Source organism: Branchiostoma belcheri, unplaced genomic scaffold (assembly GCF_001625305.1).
Source record: "Branchiostoma belcheri isolate BF01 breed outbred unplaced genomic scaffold, Haploidv18h27 scaffold99, whole genome shotgun sequence".
Lineage (NCBI taxonomy): Eukaryota > Metazoa > Chordata > Leptocardii > Amphioxiformes > Branchiostomatidae > Branchiostoma > Branchiostoma belcheri.
In genome coordinates, this window is record NW_017804675.1 from 1,102,268 (window position 1) to 1,119,048 (window position 16,781).

Consider the following 16,781-nt stretch of genomic DNA (forward strand, 5'->3'; position numbering starts at 1 on the left):
CCTTGACATTGCACTGGATGTCTGTAAGATATGAATCAACATTTGCTGCAGCAACAGTTACTCTTCGCCCTACCGGTGATAAATAACCCAAGATACCAGAGCTACTGGAGTTGGCTCTTCCCCTCGTCTTGAGCATCGAATGCAATAATTCAGGACTTCGCTTTTTTTTTGGGGGGGGGGGCAGCTAGAACCAGACTGCAATACGTTTTTCTGTCAGCAGCGACGTTGCATGTTTGAAGCACATACAGCACTCACTTGATGCTATGGGAGATGACTTTGAATCAACTTACTACTGTGACATCAAAAATAATGACCAACAAATTGACTTTGACTTTAAAAATCTAGTTTTACCACCCTGAAAGAAATTGTGTTGGATGTCTGTAAGATACGAAGCTGCGGCAACAGGAACTTCTCGCCCTACCAGTGATAAATAACCGAAGATGCCAGAGCTACTGGAGATGGCTCTTCCTCCTGAGGGAAGAGGATCACTGATGATCACCTGTCATCAGCGCCTTCCCGGCTCCTCAAGGGTTCCTCCGCGGCAGCCTTAAGATTCAGGGGCCTCCTTATGATTCCGAAGGAAGATGAAACCTTGAAGGTGCTGACATGAGCGAGGTCGCGCCTCGGTGGCTATCAGCCTGTAGCGGGGTGGGTGATGGTGTGATGTGTGCTGGAAGCGTACTCACGGGTCCATCAGGAGGGGGTGGCCCTGATGTGCCTTCGGAGAGATGTTTTAGATAGAACCAATATTCCCATGAGGTTCAATGTTCACTATGCCATGTCTGTTCCTTAGACTGCATTAAAAATGAGCCGAAAAGAAACTTTTTGACTTAAAGTTTTCGCTGATAAACTAGCAGCTGTTTATGTTACTTGCCACGATTGTCCTTTTTTTACTGATTGAACAGTCAAGTACCCTACCGTTTTGTTATTTTTTGCGCAATTTATTATTATAATACCTTTGGTTTTAATACGAGCTGGAAAGCTCAAGGCTTCGTTGGGACTTTTGGAAAACGATATAACTCGTACTAAGGAAGGAAAATAAATCTAGAGATAAAATGTGGTTCTCCGATCTATTTCATTTTGACAAAACAAGTCTGAGTTTTTCTTTATCAAAGATAGGATGATGAAGGTCAAGAGAAATATTACAGGAAACGACAATCACATGACAAGATAAAAGTAGAACCTGACATTCTAAGAGGTCCCCATCCCCGTTTGGAATAAACTAACGTTATTGTACAACAATTGTACAGGGTAAAACGTATGGCACCTACTGGTAGGGCCATATTTTGCACTGAACAGCCCCATTATGTTTCGTGCACGCTTAGGTGATAATTATGCTGTACATTCATTACCAGTACGGTTGAATGCTGCCATTGTTCATACCTTACAAAGGATGATTTCACAGAAGGTGGTATTTCTAACAACATCTAATGAATAACCATTACACGTACCCATGTCATTTCTGATATCACTGCAAACGAGCCTGAGTACGCGCGTGTAATGGTAAATAAATTACAAAATAGAACTACTAACAAGAAGTATGTAGTGTGACAAGTAGAGATTTGTACACATAATATAACTAATACAAACATAATCCCCTTACACATCAGACTTAGTACACAGACTTAAACATATGTGACGCCAGGGAAATAACAAACAGGCATAAAACCTCATAATTCACCATAATACACATAAATCTAGTAGTGTGTTGTTTTCAAACGTAATATCACCATTGTACTAATAATGACAATAATATTTATGCCTAGTAGCTATGCTATTGTTATCATCTTATGAGATGAAATGCACAGACGTGAGCTCGGTGATTTGACAGGAATACACAAATAAGTTCATTCCACTCTGGAATGATGAATGCGTTAGTTTGAACATATGGAGTGCTCACTTTTAAGATAAGCCTTCCGTACACGCCGATAAGGAAGCTTGTTCTTCAGGGTAAGAAAGGCCACAGACACCCCCAGGCACGGGAAACATGTGTAATTGACTTGTGGCAGACGTTATGATGATAAGGAGCATGTCATCAACGGAAGTTGGCTGGTTACGCCGACTTATACACAAGCTGGGCTAATTAAACTTCAAGAATGCTTCAGGAATGTTCTGGAAACGTACTAAAGGCCATGGTAAGCGGCATTGAGACAGAAACAGGTTCCTCGAGAAATTTAACCGAGAAATATTCCAGAATATCAAAATAATTGCTAAACCGCAAGAATACTTCAGGACTCTTCTGGAAACGTATTAAGGTCCATGATAAGCGGTCTTGAGACAGAAACAGGTTTCTTGAGAAATTTGGCCAAGAAATATTCCAGAATAACGTAAAAATTGCTGCTCTGGAAAAAAAGGTTTACCTTATATTTACGGGTGCAGTACATACATATGTTGCCTTACCTATGGGTTTCCAGATGTATATCAAAATTAAACATGAGCGCACCGACAAGGACGTAGTCTTTTTTTGACTTTGTTCTAGACATCTCGACAGAAATCAATTTCCTCCTACGGCGAGTTATCATAATTAAGATCGATCCCATATCTCTGCAGTCCACATCACATCCTGAGACGCGTAACCTCGTGAGCGCTCCAGACGTCCCGGTTTTCGGCAGCCCGCGATTTCTCTTCCCCGCGTCTAACCGGGTCGCCGCTTCCCGTAGTTTAATTTGTGTCCATCTTCGCGCTTTCTGACCCAGAAATCTAATAGCGCGGACAGAGAGAGGGAACGATTTCTGAAGCGGTTCTCAGCGTTAGATCAATATGGAGAAATACCCAGGGTGAATGAACTGGTTTGCCTACACATATGTATAAATTGTGTAACATATTACTGTGTTACATTATTAGTCTAAGAGTAACGTCTGGCCATGAAATACGGTTAGTGTTAGTTAGAATTTTTAAATCGATACATAAATGTATGCCAGTCATTAAATTATAACATTTCCACCCAATTAAGGGCCATCCAATTGATTTCGATTGCGATTGGGATTTATTTTTGTTTCTAATTGTAATCCTCCATTTGCTGTAACTGTGAGTTAAATCGATGTGTAATAGTGATTACCATTTAAATTTCTATTACATTGATATGTATTACCGTGACAGCTTACCTTAAATGAATGAATACAGAAGTTAGGCTACATGAAACAGTTTTAGAAAGGCAAGGCTTAGATTTAGTATTCAAACAGTCTGAATTCTTAGACAAAATTAATTCTGTTTATTTCCTCATATTTCCCTAAGTACCAATGAATTTTTAAAACGTAATCTTAGACCCATGCTGTTTTGTGTATCTCTTTTTATTGCTTTTCAAGTTTTAAGATTTTATTTTACCCAAGAGGAACGTGCAAACGCGAACACCATAAGATACACAAAGCTATATAAATAGTACTCCATTTATCGTAGCTCTATTCTCTATTCGTGATCAGCCCCATATGTTTTCCTTCAGTGCAGGGGATTTTCTATTGAAGCAAGCTTAAAACATGCGTTAAGGTTCTGTTTTAGTACTCTGTATGTTTCTTTATCTATAATTTTACGGATGTTTAACTTAATGATCATTTCACCTTGATCATGCTCAAATCTTTAAGACTCATTTACGAATTTCATTGCGTAAACATCTGATTTCTTACAGTGCCTGCTACAACGAGTCCCAACACTTGGCTTGAATCTGTTCGAGTTTTTGGTCTAAAAAGAGGCTGAAAGGAGATATTATTTACGAGTTGGCTCGCCTTTTGACCCATTAGTCTAGTTTATTGAAGAACAAAGTGGGTTACGTACCGCCAGTAATTCTTATCTACAGGCAGAATAGGCCCTAATTTCTGGACAGTTAGGCTTGCTGAACCAAAGCTAATATGTCCTCATTCTGTCCAGAATCAAAGGAAGGGTAACCACTCGCCCAGATGACAACAGAACCTTTGGTCTTTATTCATCGATCTCTGCGAATAGCGACCGTGAGTCTGAATGAACCGCAGCTTTTGAAGCCAGCTCTGATAGACATGTGATTTTGGTACGGGGTCAAAGGTGTCTGGAAGACTGTCACGCCTCCCGTCACTACGTCACATGTCTGAACTGGGGAGTCATCCATCTTACCGGTTGGCATGGCAACGGCTGGAGATTTTCTCTAAACCTTTTTATTTCCATTCTCAGGACGGAGAAACAGGGGAAGTCCAAACATGAACTGGCGACAGACAGTCGAGGGGACCTCCAGGCAGTGAATAAGAGATGGAATGTAGCCTTGAGGCTGGCTGCTGACAGAGGAAGCTGGGATACATTGACTGACTCATGTGTCACGAGACGTGGGGACCCCTAAGTCTAAGTAAGTAAGTACGGAAGTATTGCTTTGGGTGGCTGAGCTGTGGGTTTGTGTATCTGTTTGTCCGGACGAAGTAGGTTGACAGCACGCGGGTGAGGGTAGACACGCAGAATAACAAGAGGTCAAATGTTTACGAAAATGGTAGGAACTAGAGGTCGATACGGGAGAATTCAGGAAGTTGAGAATTCCATACTTCCCGGAAGTATTTCCTGCGTTTTTTGAGAGTATTTCAAAAGAAATAAATTTTCTTTCAATGACAAAGTGAACAGTTTTTCTAGGATTCCAACCCTGCTGGTAATACAAATCAGTCCACATTTTAAAGAAAAATCTTGGACCTATAGATAAAAAGTGGACATTCGAGCCTTGTTGGAGGGTTCTTCCGAACCCCCCTTGGCTACGGGCATGCTTGTGACTGACGAGTCCTACTGATGTCCCCGCTCCTCTGACGCACACCCGGTCCCCCAGCCTCACGCTCTGCCGCCGTCATTTGCTCCGGTTTGTTGATGTAATAGAAGGGATTAAGGTTATGGCAGGATAATGGATGTAAGACAGACGCGGGCCTGGAACGGCCTCTGTAGTTGAAAGACCGCGGTCCACAGTGGGGGTGTGTAGATAAAGGTGGGTCTGCTATCTGAACGGTTGTGCATAACGTTGGACGCTATCATAATTCCATCAGTAGACAGTATGGTCTGAGAAAAAGGCATTTGATACGGTGTAGTTGGCTGGATGCCCTGATAGGATCATACTGTTAGTTTACTCAACGATTTTCTTTAATATGGTGCCTCTGACTGTTTGACAGGACAGAAACAGATACATGTTTCTATTTGCTTTCATTTTGCTTTGCTTTATAATCACCTAATTACCTATTAATTAATCACCTAATCACCTATTACCATAAATCCTTCTAGACTAGTCAGTCGCCTTATTTCTTGAGCCTGAAAATTGCTTATTCATAAAGCTGGCCACTTTCATTTAAGAGGGAAGTGGGAAGAGGTCAGGGTCAGAGAAAACACAAGATTTCAGTTATATGATTTACTGTTACGTTACTGTAAACGTTTAGTTGTGATAAATCCGTAGAAATATACTATATTATCGTCAGAATATCAATATAATATAAAGTTTCAAAGTTAATATAATATATATATATATATTAACATGTACATGACGTTTTTAAAACTATCCGTAAAAACCTGCCAAATTCACAATTAATGCAACATAGTTGTTTGAGAATAAATGAGACATGTAACACTGCATTGGAATTGGCACATTAAGGCACTGCACATAATTTCCACCCTTTTCCGTCAATTACAGACCACATTAAACAACAGATTCCCTCTGTACCGCCGCATAAGCGTCACGGTACGCTGCTGACGCCATGTTACGTTATACCACAGATCTACAGAAGGATGAACCAGAATGAAGAAGAGATGGAAGGTACCTGTACAATACCACACCCAATGCTCCGCGATGGAAATTGCCTGTACAGTGCCACCCCCCTCCGAATGCTCGGCGATGGAAATTGCCTGTACAATGGACGCCCCCTCCCTCCCAATGCTCCGCGATGGAAATTGCCTGTACAATGCCACTCCCAATGCTCCGCGATGGAAACTGCCTGTACAATGCCACTCCCAATGCTCCGCGATGGAAATTGCCTGTACAATGCCACCCCCAATGCTCGGCGATGGAAACTGCCTGTACAATGCCACCCCCAATGCTGCGCTATGGAACTTGCCTGTACAATGGACCCCTTTAATCCGTAATCGGTTTTCACGACCACGCGAGCATTGTAAGTCCTGCTGAATCCCCAACTTATGAAGTTTCCTCATTCAGTATTCCCGAGAAAGCAGGGCTCCAAATTAACGGTGTTCTGATGGCCACTGACCAGTAACATTTAGGCTGGGACACCTGAAAAGTCACTTTGGGACATTTTTGGGACAATAGAAAAAAAATCAGAATGTCAGCCCTACTTTTGTCGATCAGGCACACATCCCGGCTTTTGGCTCGAAGAAAGAAAGTTAATTTCTAGGCCTGGAAAGTTCCTGAGGGACCGCGCTGCGCGGTTGTGGTTTTCACTAGAAGGTCACGAAATCGAACCCGGCTTTTCGGTAAAGTTTCTTGGCGATTGAATGAAAGCGTGGCCCTCTTCATGTCATTGGTTCATCTTTTTTGCCGTCCCGTGTGTGTCATTAAGGAACCCAGGGCGCTAATCTTCCTCTAAAGGTTCTCTCGCGATTAAAGGGGTCTGAAAACGCGTCTCTAAATGCGATCGATGGTCACAAGTGTTTCTTTACGAATGATGATGGGTTTTGAATGATGATGGCAATCACGAATGAGGTCGTGAGCAGAGTTTTTTTCCTGGGTAGGCCCCTTGTCTAACAATCCAGGCATTAAACAGGGGCCTCTCGTAAGTTAGATATCAGCATGCCACACTTGGTTGCTTCAGGAAGTATTGTCTTGGGTGGGTTTGCCTGTTTGTTTGTTTGATCAGAAGTGTTTCGCTACGAATGATGATGGCTTTTGAATGATGATGGCAATCGCGAATGAGGTCGTGCGCAGATACTCACTAGAAGGCTCAGATGGTTTGGGCATGTGATGCGAGACCAGCAAACACCTTAGTTTATAAGGCATACCACCAGGAGTTCCAAAACCCCAGACCCCGGGGAAGACCACCCAAGAGGTGGAAAGACCAGATTCAGAGTGACACAGGGCTTATCCTAAGGGAAGCAAAGACTATTGCCCTTGATAGAGCTGGTTGGAGAAACCAGACGTAGGGGAGCAAGGGGCCAGTACCTGGCCTGAGCACATAGGCAGGTAGGCTGGCAGGTCGTGAGCAGAGTTTTTTCCTGAGTTGGCCCTCTCTATCTAACCATCCAGACATGAAACTGATTACTCTTGGAATGAGATAAACACAGCAGGTATATAGGAAAACCAAATGATCCTGTTAAAAGTAGACGTATAGATATAGAACACGTCTGGTAAGTTAGATATCTGCATGCTACACATGGATTTGGTTATTGCTTCCGGAAGTATTGCTTTGGGCGGGTTTGCCTGCTGGTTTGTTTGTCGGTTCGTCCGGATAGTAGGTTGGCAGCACGTGGATGGTGGTAAGTAAGATTGACATGCAGAATGACAGAAAATCAAAAGGCACAGACAACGGGGGTAAATGTATTATATCGTATCAGATATTTCGCAATCTTTCATCCAATCTACATTCAACATGCGGAAACGATAACCTTCAAGTCTCAACACCAGAAAGTTTTGTCATTTCGTCTGTAATAGTGTGTTCTCTGCTTGATCAATAGTCCTGCCGCCAAAAGTTCTGCCTCTCATTTCGCACTCGGCCGTGTGAAGTCAAAGGCCTCGCTGATATTGCCATTCTTTGAGAACAAATTGAAGAAGAGTCGAAAACTGATGATGCTACCTTCAAAAAATTGCCCAATAACGCCTACGGTGTCTGGACAAACAACTTACGGATATCTCTTTATCTTTCAGATGGACCGCGAGAGAAATGTTACGACACTAACGCCGTCTCTGACATTTCTGCAGAACAAAAGGTTAGACCGTACTTCATCCATAACTTTTCAGGCAGTTATTTTGCACACTGCAGTAATGGGTACCGCTGATGTTTACTACAGAAACATACATGTTTTTTTTATGCCAACATGTAATTACTAGACGTGGTGACGGCACACTCAAGTTTTTTTCAACCAAAACAGGGCACAAATACCATTTTTACCTGAGCGATGTGAGGAAAGTCGTGTAAAGTGCCTTTCCCAAGGGCACAAGATCGGTGGCATGTCAGGACTCGAACCCGGGATCTCTGGGTTCCGAGTCGAGTACTCTGACGCTACGCCACACAACCCCACTCCAAACATGCATGTTTCCATGTCTGTGCCTAATAAGGTCCCATGAAGCAGAGATTTATCTACGTACGTCCCTTCTGGCTGCATAAATTGGGATAAGCTCCTGGAAATTGGTCCGGGGAAGTCCAATTCTTACGATGGGTTTTTAAAAATCCCGGCGTATTTCCTCGTAATCTTTCCGTCTAATCACTGCTTAGCCGAACTCATGCATCTTTCCGGAATATGCAGCAGGCTTATGGGACGGCCTTGTTGTTATCGTGTATATCTGTGTGTCCAAAGGAAACATAATTTTGCTACCTGGGCTTTGTTTCTACTTTTGCTAGCCGGAATTTGCCTGTTACTTTGTTCCTGAAGACAAAGTCCGGGAAGTGTGTTGGGTTTTCGTATTGAATGCATTGGATCTGTGGAAGGGTTGTATTGGTAGTGGAATTTAATCTGGTATGACAGCGCTTCCTCCTGAATTCCTCCATTTACTACCACTGCGCGTGCTAGGTCACCTTCGGACCTGTCCTCTCAAACGTCAAAATCACCTCCTCGTCTGGTATGATAGCGCTTCCTCCTGAATTCCTCCATTTACTGCCCAAATACACCCACACTGCGCTTGCTAGCTAGGTGACCTTCGGACTTAATCCCTCCTATTAAACATCTGTCAAAACCACCTCCTACCCATCATGAGCAAGCAACCGAAGCAAATAGAAGAGACAGAGGCAAAAACACAAGACTTAGCCGCCCAAAACAATGCATCCGTAACCGGAAGTAATAAACCAAGCTAAACTCCCATTTCTCAAGTTCGCAAGTGGGGATCTTTAACGGAACGCGTTCGAACTATCTTCCTCTTGCAGACCTGCGTAATGTCGGTAACAACAATCCTACCAGGGAGTGGGCGACGGCTTGTTACTTAATTCTCGGTATCAGCCGCATCCAGGAAGCCGGTTCTAACATCAAGCGGGAGGGTTGAATAGGATGTCTGTTCCCTGAGTACTTCGCGCTCGTAAATCACGAACACTTCACTTAAAAAGCGAAATTGGCGCCGCGCTGGACGCACGAGCCCGTCATTTTGAAGGGAGTCTGTGTTCACAAAACTTCACAATCCGCCGTAATTATGGACTTTCTGGACATGTTTGTGACAGAGACAGATTCCTGGGTGGCGGGTAAAACCACCGAGGCTCACATTCATCAAAATTATCCGGCTCTGCAGGGGAGGGGATGATCCGTCTTCCCGTGCGTTCAAGACGATTTTCTGACATTTTGAAGGGGGGTTTTGTGTGGGGTGATTGCGTGGCGGCACGCGAGGGTCCGAACCCGGTGTGATAATGTGATAAACACCGGGCGGACGGACGGGACGGGATCAGATAAGGCCGCCAGCAGAGGAGGGACTCCAGCATGCGGCTTATCTGTGGCGTGTGGAACAGATGGGAACTGGGAAGCCAAGTTTTGCACAGAAAATTTGTCTTTACAAAATCGTTCATCCTGAGACCATATTGCGTCTACCTGCAACAACGTGCATTGCCGGCCTACACTTACAAACACGTTAACAGGTAGATGCTAATTTGGTCCACCGTGCAGCTTATCTGTGGCGTGTGGAACAGATGGGAAGTGGGATGCCAACTTTTGTTGCAAGAAAATGCAGGATTTTCTTTACAAAATTGTTCGTTTAGAGACCATTGCGTCAACCTCCATTGCTTAAACTCACAAACACGGTACCTGGTAGATGTTTGGTCCACCTTGCATCAGAATAACGGGCGTACACAGAGTTTCTCTTAGAAGAAACCATATAAAACATATCTACGATATATATATACTGATATACGTGTGCAGGGCCTTATATGATGACGCTATAGCGACGTTCTATTGGGTTCTGCGTACACACGTATAGAACCCAGCTTGAAGATCACATCAGAACTCAAAGACAGCAGTATCTATAATTCTGATCACTGCTAGCCGTCATACTCTTTTATTCAATACTTCCTGTTACTAGTATACTGTAAATATTAAAGACTAAGGTTCTTAGTGTAAATTCAGTGTTTCGTACCTGATGCATGTGAGGCATACTATACTCTACTCCGGTGGAAGAAGTATGGCAAAAACCACACCTCTGTAACTACGCCGTTTACACCACAACACATGATACAGCCTAGAACGTGCTCGGATCAATAACATTACATTTACAATATTCAATCTTTAAAAACGGGATAAAAGATTCATTGCGGAAGTGAAGCGGCTTAGAGACAGAACCTGGCAAAGATAGGAGCTGTTCAGAGAAAATTAGATTATGTAAGTGGCGATCGTTACACGAGCCTTCCCTTGAATACAGTTCTCCGGCATAAACTATGATCTTGTAGTGGATTCCTGAGGGGGTTTTATGGTCTAAGGCGACCGGAAACGGTCGTGGATCTGAATCGCAGAACTCGTAACGTCGTGCGATCATCATGCGAACGTCGTGCGAACGTCGTGCGAACGTCGTGCGAACGTCGTGCGAACGTCGTGCGATCGCAACCCACGACTATCGCAAACTAAGGACATTCTTGGGATAGTCATGCATGTACTGTATTCTGCAACTGTATTTCACGGAAAAGTCCCTCTTACATCCCCGTAAGCAGTTGGCCCTTTCAGTCTGATTGAAAATTCTACAAGATGAAAATAGTACGGCAACCTATGACGAATGCGATCGTGTCTTTGACCGCCCTATGGCTACCGATGGATATTCCAAATAAAGTCTCACAGGTCTCGCCTGCTTTTGTACTTTCTGCACTGGTTTGGACCGGCTCCAGATGGTTCAATCTGCTCTAGGGGCGGCTGTTCTTTCACACCAGATTGATGTCACACGATGTCATAGCGAAATTACATGGACGGGAACATCTGCCAACAGCGCGCGTATGGGGGTCCGGACCTCTATACTATAACATTGCGCTGGAATAGACTGGACTTTGAATCGCGAGGCGAAAACCTTTGCATAGAAAGATAGAGAGCAAGAAGGGCCTGAGAGAGAGACAGAGACAGACAGAGAGAACCAGAGAGAGAGACAGAGACAGAGAGAACCAGAGAAAAGAGAGAGAGAGATACACGGAGAGAGAGAGAGATAGAGGGACAGAGAGAGACAGTCAGAGAGAGGGAGAGAGAGAGAGGGAAAGGGGGAGATTTTAAAATTACCCAGTAATGGACCCTTACAGCCGCCCAGTAGCACGTTAACATCTAAGCTTGCCTGAAGATCCCGTTATTCGATCGGCGCGGGATCGATGGAGGTTATGAAGCGGCGTTTGTCCACCGTCTGCTCAGGGCGACCCTTGATTGTTCAGTCTGCCACAACCCCACAACCCTGCCTTCACAAACAATTAAAGTCTTCTACCTTAACTGCAATACAATTATACAACCCCCTAACCCTTCCTTCACAAACAGTTAAAGCCGTACAACCTAATTTCCGAGCAGATCCTAAGGTCTCAAAAATAGGGAATCACATTAGCCAGGCAGTATCTAATCGGCCAGATAGGGACCATGAGCAACCCAAGGTGGGGGTATTGACAAAAAAAAGGTCATATACAAAAAGCAATGATAATTTCCTCACAACCTCTGCTTGGAGAGAAGTACAACCCCCCAAGCCTTCCTTCAGAAACAATTTAAGTCTCCTACCTTCCCATTCGCTGACAAGAAGTAGCGACGTCACCGCTACATAGCAGCCGAACCCTCTCATCCTGCACGAGTTTTCGGGGAGACTGTTGGTCAGAACTGCTGGTTGCTTTCGGTTTTTTGTTTCCAGCAGCGTCGCTGTTCCCTACCGTCCGTCCGTCCGTCCGTCCAATCCGGCTAAGCGATGGGCGCAACCGTGCCGCTGAGTAGGAAAAAAAGGAGATTATAACGTCACGTCGATATCACATCAGAGAGGTAACAATACCAGCAGCGGCATCCTCCATCACTCACTCCCCATCCCGCCCTTTCCAGCGGCTTGGCGTCCGATCTTTCACGCGTCGATGGAGCCTTCAAATCTGCCCGGGCCTTGTCTCTAAACATTCCCCCCAAATCTCCAGCCCTGGAATAAATCCTTATCATACGTCTTCCCCCCCTCCTCTGGTCCTAAGTGGTTTGAACGTTTGCACACAATTTGCCATTACTTCACGTGCGGGTTGATTGATAACGCGAAAGGCCGTATACGTGCGGATGCCCCGGACGGTCATGATTTACCTATTTAGCGGAGTTATACTATCAGGAGATACCCTCACCCTAAACAGGGCATATGTCTTCCCTTCGCGGCGGTGTAAGGGTCCCCCCGGTGCCGTCCCGTGGTTGTCCAAGCGGCCATGGCCGGCTCGGTGCCCGTTGAAAGCAGCGGGAAACTATCCAGAAGCGTGGCTGCGTTCGTAGCCTGGTAACCAGACCACCGTGGCGGCAGTGGTATCTCCTCGGCGCCGAGAGCGTTTGGGGCCGCCAACCAGGCCTCAATTACAACGGGTCGGCAGCAACAGAAGACTAAGCGTACTACAGGAAGTCAGCGGATACAGGGAAACCAGCTGGAGATAAGTCCGTGGTATACTAGTAACTCGCCTGTGCTTGGTAATGGCTGTGGCCAAAAAATTACCGCCAAGCCGACCAAAGGTTTGGTACCCAGGCTACTGCGTTCTTGGTTAATAGACGCTACGTACGTGTAGCATTCGGGTCTCTCGCTGTTCCGCTAATAACGGCGTCCCCGCGATTGGTACACGTGTTTTATCGGGAATGCGCTGTGCCTGCCCTGCGTGCGCGGATATTAAACCCGCTGGATAAAACACGTCTCCGATAGGTAATGGCACTAGCCGAGGTAATAGTCGTAAACCGCGGCCCGAATTACTACCCTATTCCCGCTCGATTTTCAAAATAATTACACTGCATCAGTCTACTGTGTGGTTATAGCGAGCACGGCTCGATATTCTAGCACAGAGTAACTACAGGGTACGGAGAGTTTGAAAATAACTGTCTATCGGGCGGCGACCAATGAAAAATCGCTGCAGAATAACGATGAAATCCCCCGTTGTTGAAATGCTTGCATCCTGAGCGTTGGTAGCTGACAGGAACCTCTTAGCCTTCATAGCATGCCAAACACTGGGGGTTTGGGGGTCGTCATGGTCTTTGGGATCTTTTATGTGCTATTTTCTGATTGCATATAGACAGCATAGCCGGCCTGGTTGAATTACTCCCGTTTTAAAACTGGGCTAATTAATCAGAAAACAGCCGAAGACCACCAAACCCCCAGTTCTATAAGCCTGCTACGGAGGCTAATCAGAAAACAGCCGAAGACCACCAAACCCCCAATTCTATAAGCCTGCTACGGAGGCTAGGAACCTCTAGCCTCTACGCAAACAGTTGGACAACGCCCTGCTTACCCCACACCGGGGTGCCTTTACCGATATTTGAACGAATGACTCTTGCAACCCGAGAGTGCTCCATACAGCACCTAACGGTCTATATGCGTAAGCAACAAGCAATCCCACTCTCAGGTCACGACGTAACGGTCCGAACGAATATTTCCTGAACCTGAACTGGAGACCGCCCGAGACCTTACAGATCACAGCCTGCGGCGGGCCGCGCAGAAAGTCACTAAAAGGCTATTCTCTTTTTTTAAAAGTTTGATAACAGGCAGTAGGAATGGCTGTCGTCCCTCTCAGTGCGATGTACCGGCGATAGCGTGTTTGAATTGCTCTTAACGGTGGATTACGAGGGTGATTCTGGCCCGGCCTGATTGCAAAAATGCATTCTGGGGACCCATTGAGTCGTAGTAGTGCGTTATGTCTAGTTCAGTTCTATCAGAATGCCGCTATATCTTGATGTTCCTATGCACAAGTCCCGAGCTGGACTGCCAGACTTCTGTAGACATGAAGCCGGTCTAGAATCTTGATAAAGCCTCAACCACATTCAACGCAAGGTGAACCTACATATACCATGAAAGGTTTTCCACGACAATATTGCCTTACGTCGTGCATTTAAGGTGAAATAGGTCCATTTATACAATTATTGTAGCGTTTTCTACTCCTATTGTGCGCTATCGTCACAGAAAATAAAACCATGTATTGCAGTTGCTTTAGGAAAAGCAGCAGAAATATACTTTTACCGAGGAAAGATGGGTGCATTTAAAAATTGTACCGGTTTCTACCCTATTTTTACGATATCGCAGCAGATAATAAAACGACATATGGCAGTGGAAAAGCAGCACAGATAATACTTACTTTTACCAAGACATCGGCAGTGACTTCTTCTCAAACCATATGCGGATTCTCAGACGCGAAGGTTATATCTTGTACAGAAATTAAAACAATGTATGGGAATGGTTTAAGAAAAAGCAGCATTAATATACGCACTTTTACCAAGACATCGGCAGTGACTTGGGATCCTCAGGCGCGAAGGTTATGTCTTGTCCGCGTCGCTTTGCCGTGCGTTGTTGTTGGAGAGAGATCCCGCGTGTGGAGTGTGCCGAGGAGAAGACTGAAGTCTGTCTGCGCTCCTGCAGCCCGTGCCGGGTGCCAGTACGTTTGCCTGAGGTACGTCACAACCAGCTGACTGCGCCGAGTGAAGCATTGTGCAATAGTCAACTGCACACGTCTCACACAATACTGGGGCCGTCTGAACTCAGTACGGGGGATCTGGTGGGATAATTATAGTAAACGCATGGAGACTAGGCCGGACTGTATAGCTTGTTAACGTTAGGCCGCAACATCTGTTATGTAATAGTATGTTAACCTGAAGTGTGACCAACACTGTTAACTGTTACCTGTTCCTAATTGTTTTATTTTCTTGTTGTGAGGGTTAGCCCTTTATAATAGTCTCCGGATAGTTGGGCAGCCCTGGCTGTATATACATGTATCTGTTACAATCTAATAGATCATAGACCCCGGTCACATACACCGTGCGCATCTACTATAGGGAGCGTTTCCGGGAGGATCGTTCCATATGGCGTATATTTGAGAAGAAAGAGGTAAAATATTTTCAAAAGAAAACGTAGATACATCTTACTATGTATGTAGCTTACTAGTAATATCTTACCGCATACAATACTGGCAACTTTGTCATGTATGATTTAGTCAACCTTTACAAGATCATTTTGTCAATCTGCCATTTACTTTGTTGAATAATAACAGTTAACTGGTCGATATACATGTGCGCGTATAACGCGGATTGAGGATTTGGCCCGAGGATATCAAACTGCCTCCACGGTTTACGGCTTCTTTAAGGCATTCCTCAATGACATCACGGCACTGCAGCGGAGGGAGATTGATTTTTCTCGATCCAGGTGTCTTATGTAGACAGGCAGCCATTTCTCCATTTATTAACCCTATCTGGACGGGGGGGGGGGTATAAAAGTGCCCGCGCCAACTTTGATGTCGGATAGCGTCCGAACGGCTTGTGATAGGGCCACCAAACTTTGTGAATTCTGCATGCAGGTGTCTTATGTAGACAGCCAGCCATTTCTCCATTTATTAAGATAATGCTATGTCTACTTTGATAATTCCACAAGGTACCCTAAGGTAGATACATTGTAGAAAAAATTCAAACAAATCTATATTATATTATCAGTAATCCCTTAGGTGTGTACTATTGAGATAGCCAGATGTTCACGAAAAGAGCTGAATGTCACCGTTTTATTCTGGGTATGGAAGTATAGTTTTGGGTGGCAAGATTGTGTGTTTGTTTGCCCTAAGTTGCATTGTGAGTAGGGGGTGCAATTTTAACGGTGTTTGCTAGGGTAACTCAGCAGGCGCTGGATGGGGGTAAGTGGGTGGTATGTGGAGGAATTTAGGAAGTTGTTTAATATCCAATTAAACACCATCATACGATCCCTTCCAAAGTTCCACAACTTCACGAGAAACCCCAAACACTTTCCGAAGGTCTGTGAACTTGAAGGTCACAAAAATGACTTACGAGAGAAGAGGCTGCACCTAACAATATTTTCGGAAGATGTCAGAGGTCTGTTATTGCAGAGACTTCTCATAGAACAAGCTTAAGCGTTTGGACTACAGTTCGTTCGGGGTTATCGATCCTGAATGGTGATGAAATGACGGGCGGATTTGAAGGGAAGGCGGGTGATGACACACAATATTGTGAATATTACTCGTCCATTGATCCACCGACGCGCGGTATGACAGCGCCGCGGAGGCAACAATAACCGTGAATGTTGCCGACACCGTTCAATATCAACTGCCGAAAGGAGAAGAAGAATTACGACGTGCTTTTCATTCTGACATCTGCTTTTGAAATATGTTCTATGCGCATATGGTGAATTGTCACTCTAGCTTGGCGACGAGTCCGTTTCTCAGTTTTTGCATAATGTTGTGTTGGCAGCTTACACACACACTGTTAGCTTAATATCATCCACCGAAAGAAGAAGAATAATCACCACGTCCTTTTCATTCTGACATCTGCTTTTGAAATATGCTCCATGCGAGTATGGGGTATTTTCAATCTAGCTTGACAAAGGGTGCGTTTCTGAATAACCTGTTTTGATGCGTGGTTTTCAAATGCGTTTCATACATATGGTGAATTTTCAGTATTTGCATAATGTTGTGTTGGTAGCTTACACATAGTGTCAGCTGTATGCATGTAACTTAATTACGGTTTATTGATGATATTAAATCAAGCAAAACAGTAGAAATCAG

The 16,781-nt window shown here is 44.6% G+C and overlaps 1 protein-coding gene across 1 annotated transcript in view; it reads right to left on the reverse strand.

Annotated features, from left to right (window-relative positions):
- Positions 1 to 4,790, reverse strand: part of LOC109462086 (nectin-4-like) — a 78,087-nt gene extending 73,297 nt beyond the window's left edge. Inside the window, exon 1 of the mRNA XM_019758584.1 lies at positions 4,721 to 4,790. Within this exon, the coding sequence (XP_019614143.1) occupies positions 4,721 to 4,790 (70 nt within the window). The remainder of the gene's footprint in view (positions 1 to 4,720) is intronic.
- Between the last annotated feature and the right edge of the window lie 11,991 nt (positions 4,791 to 16,781).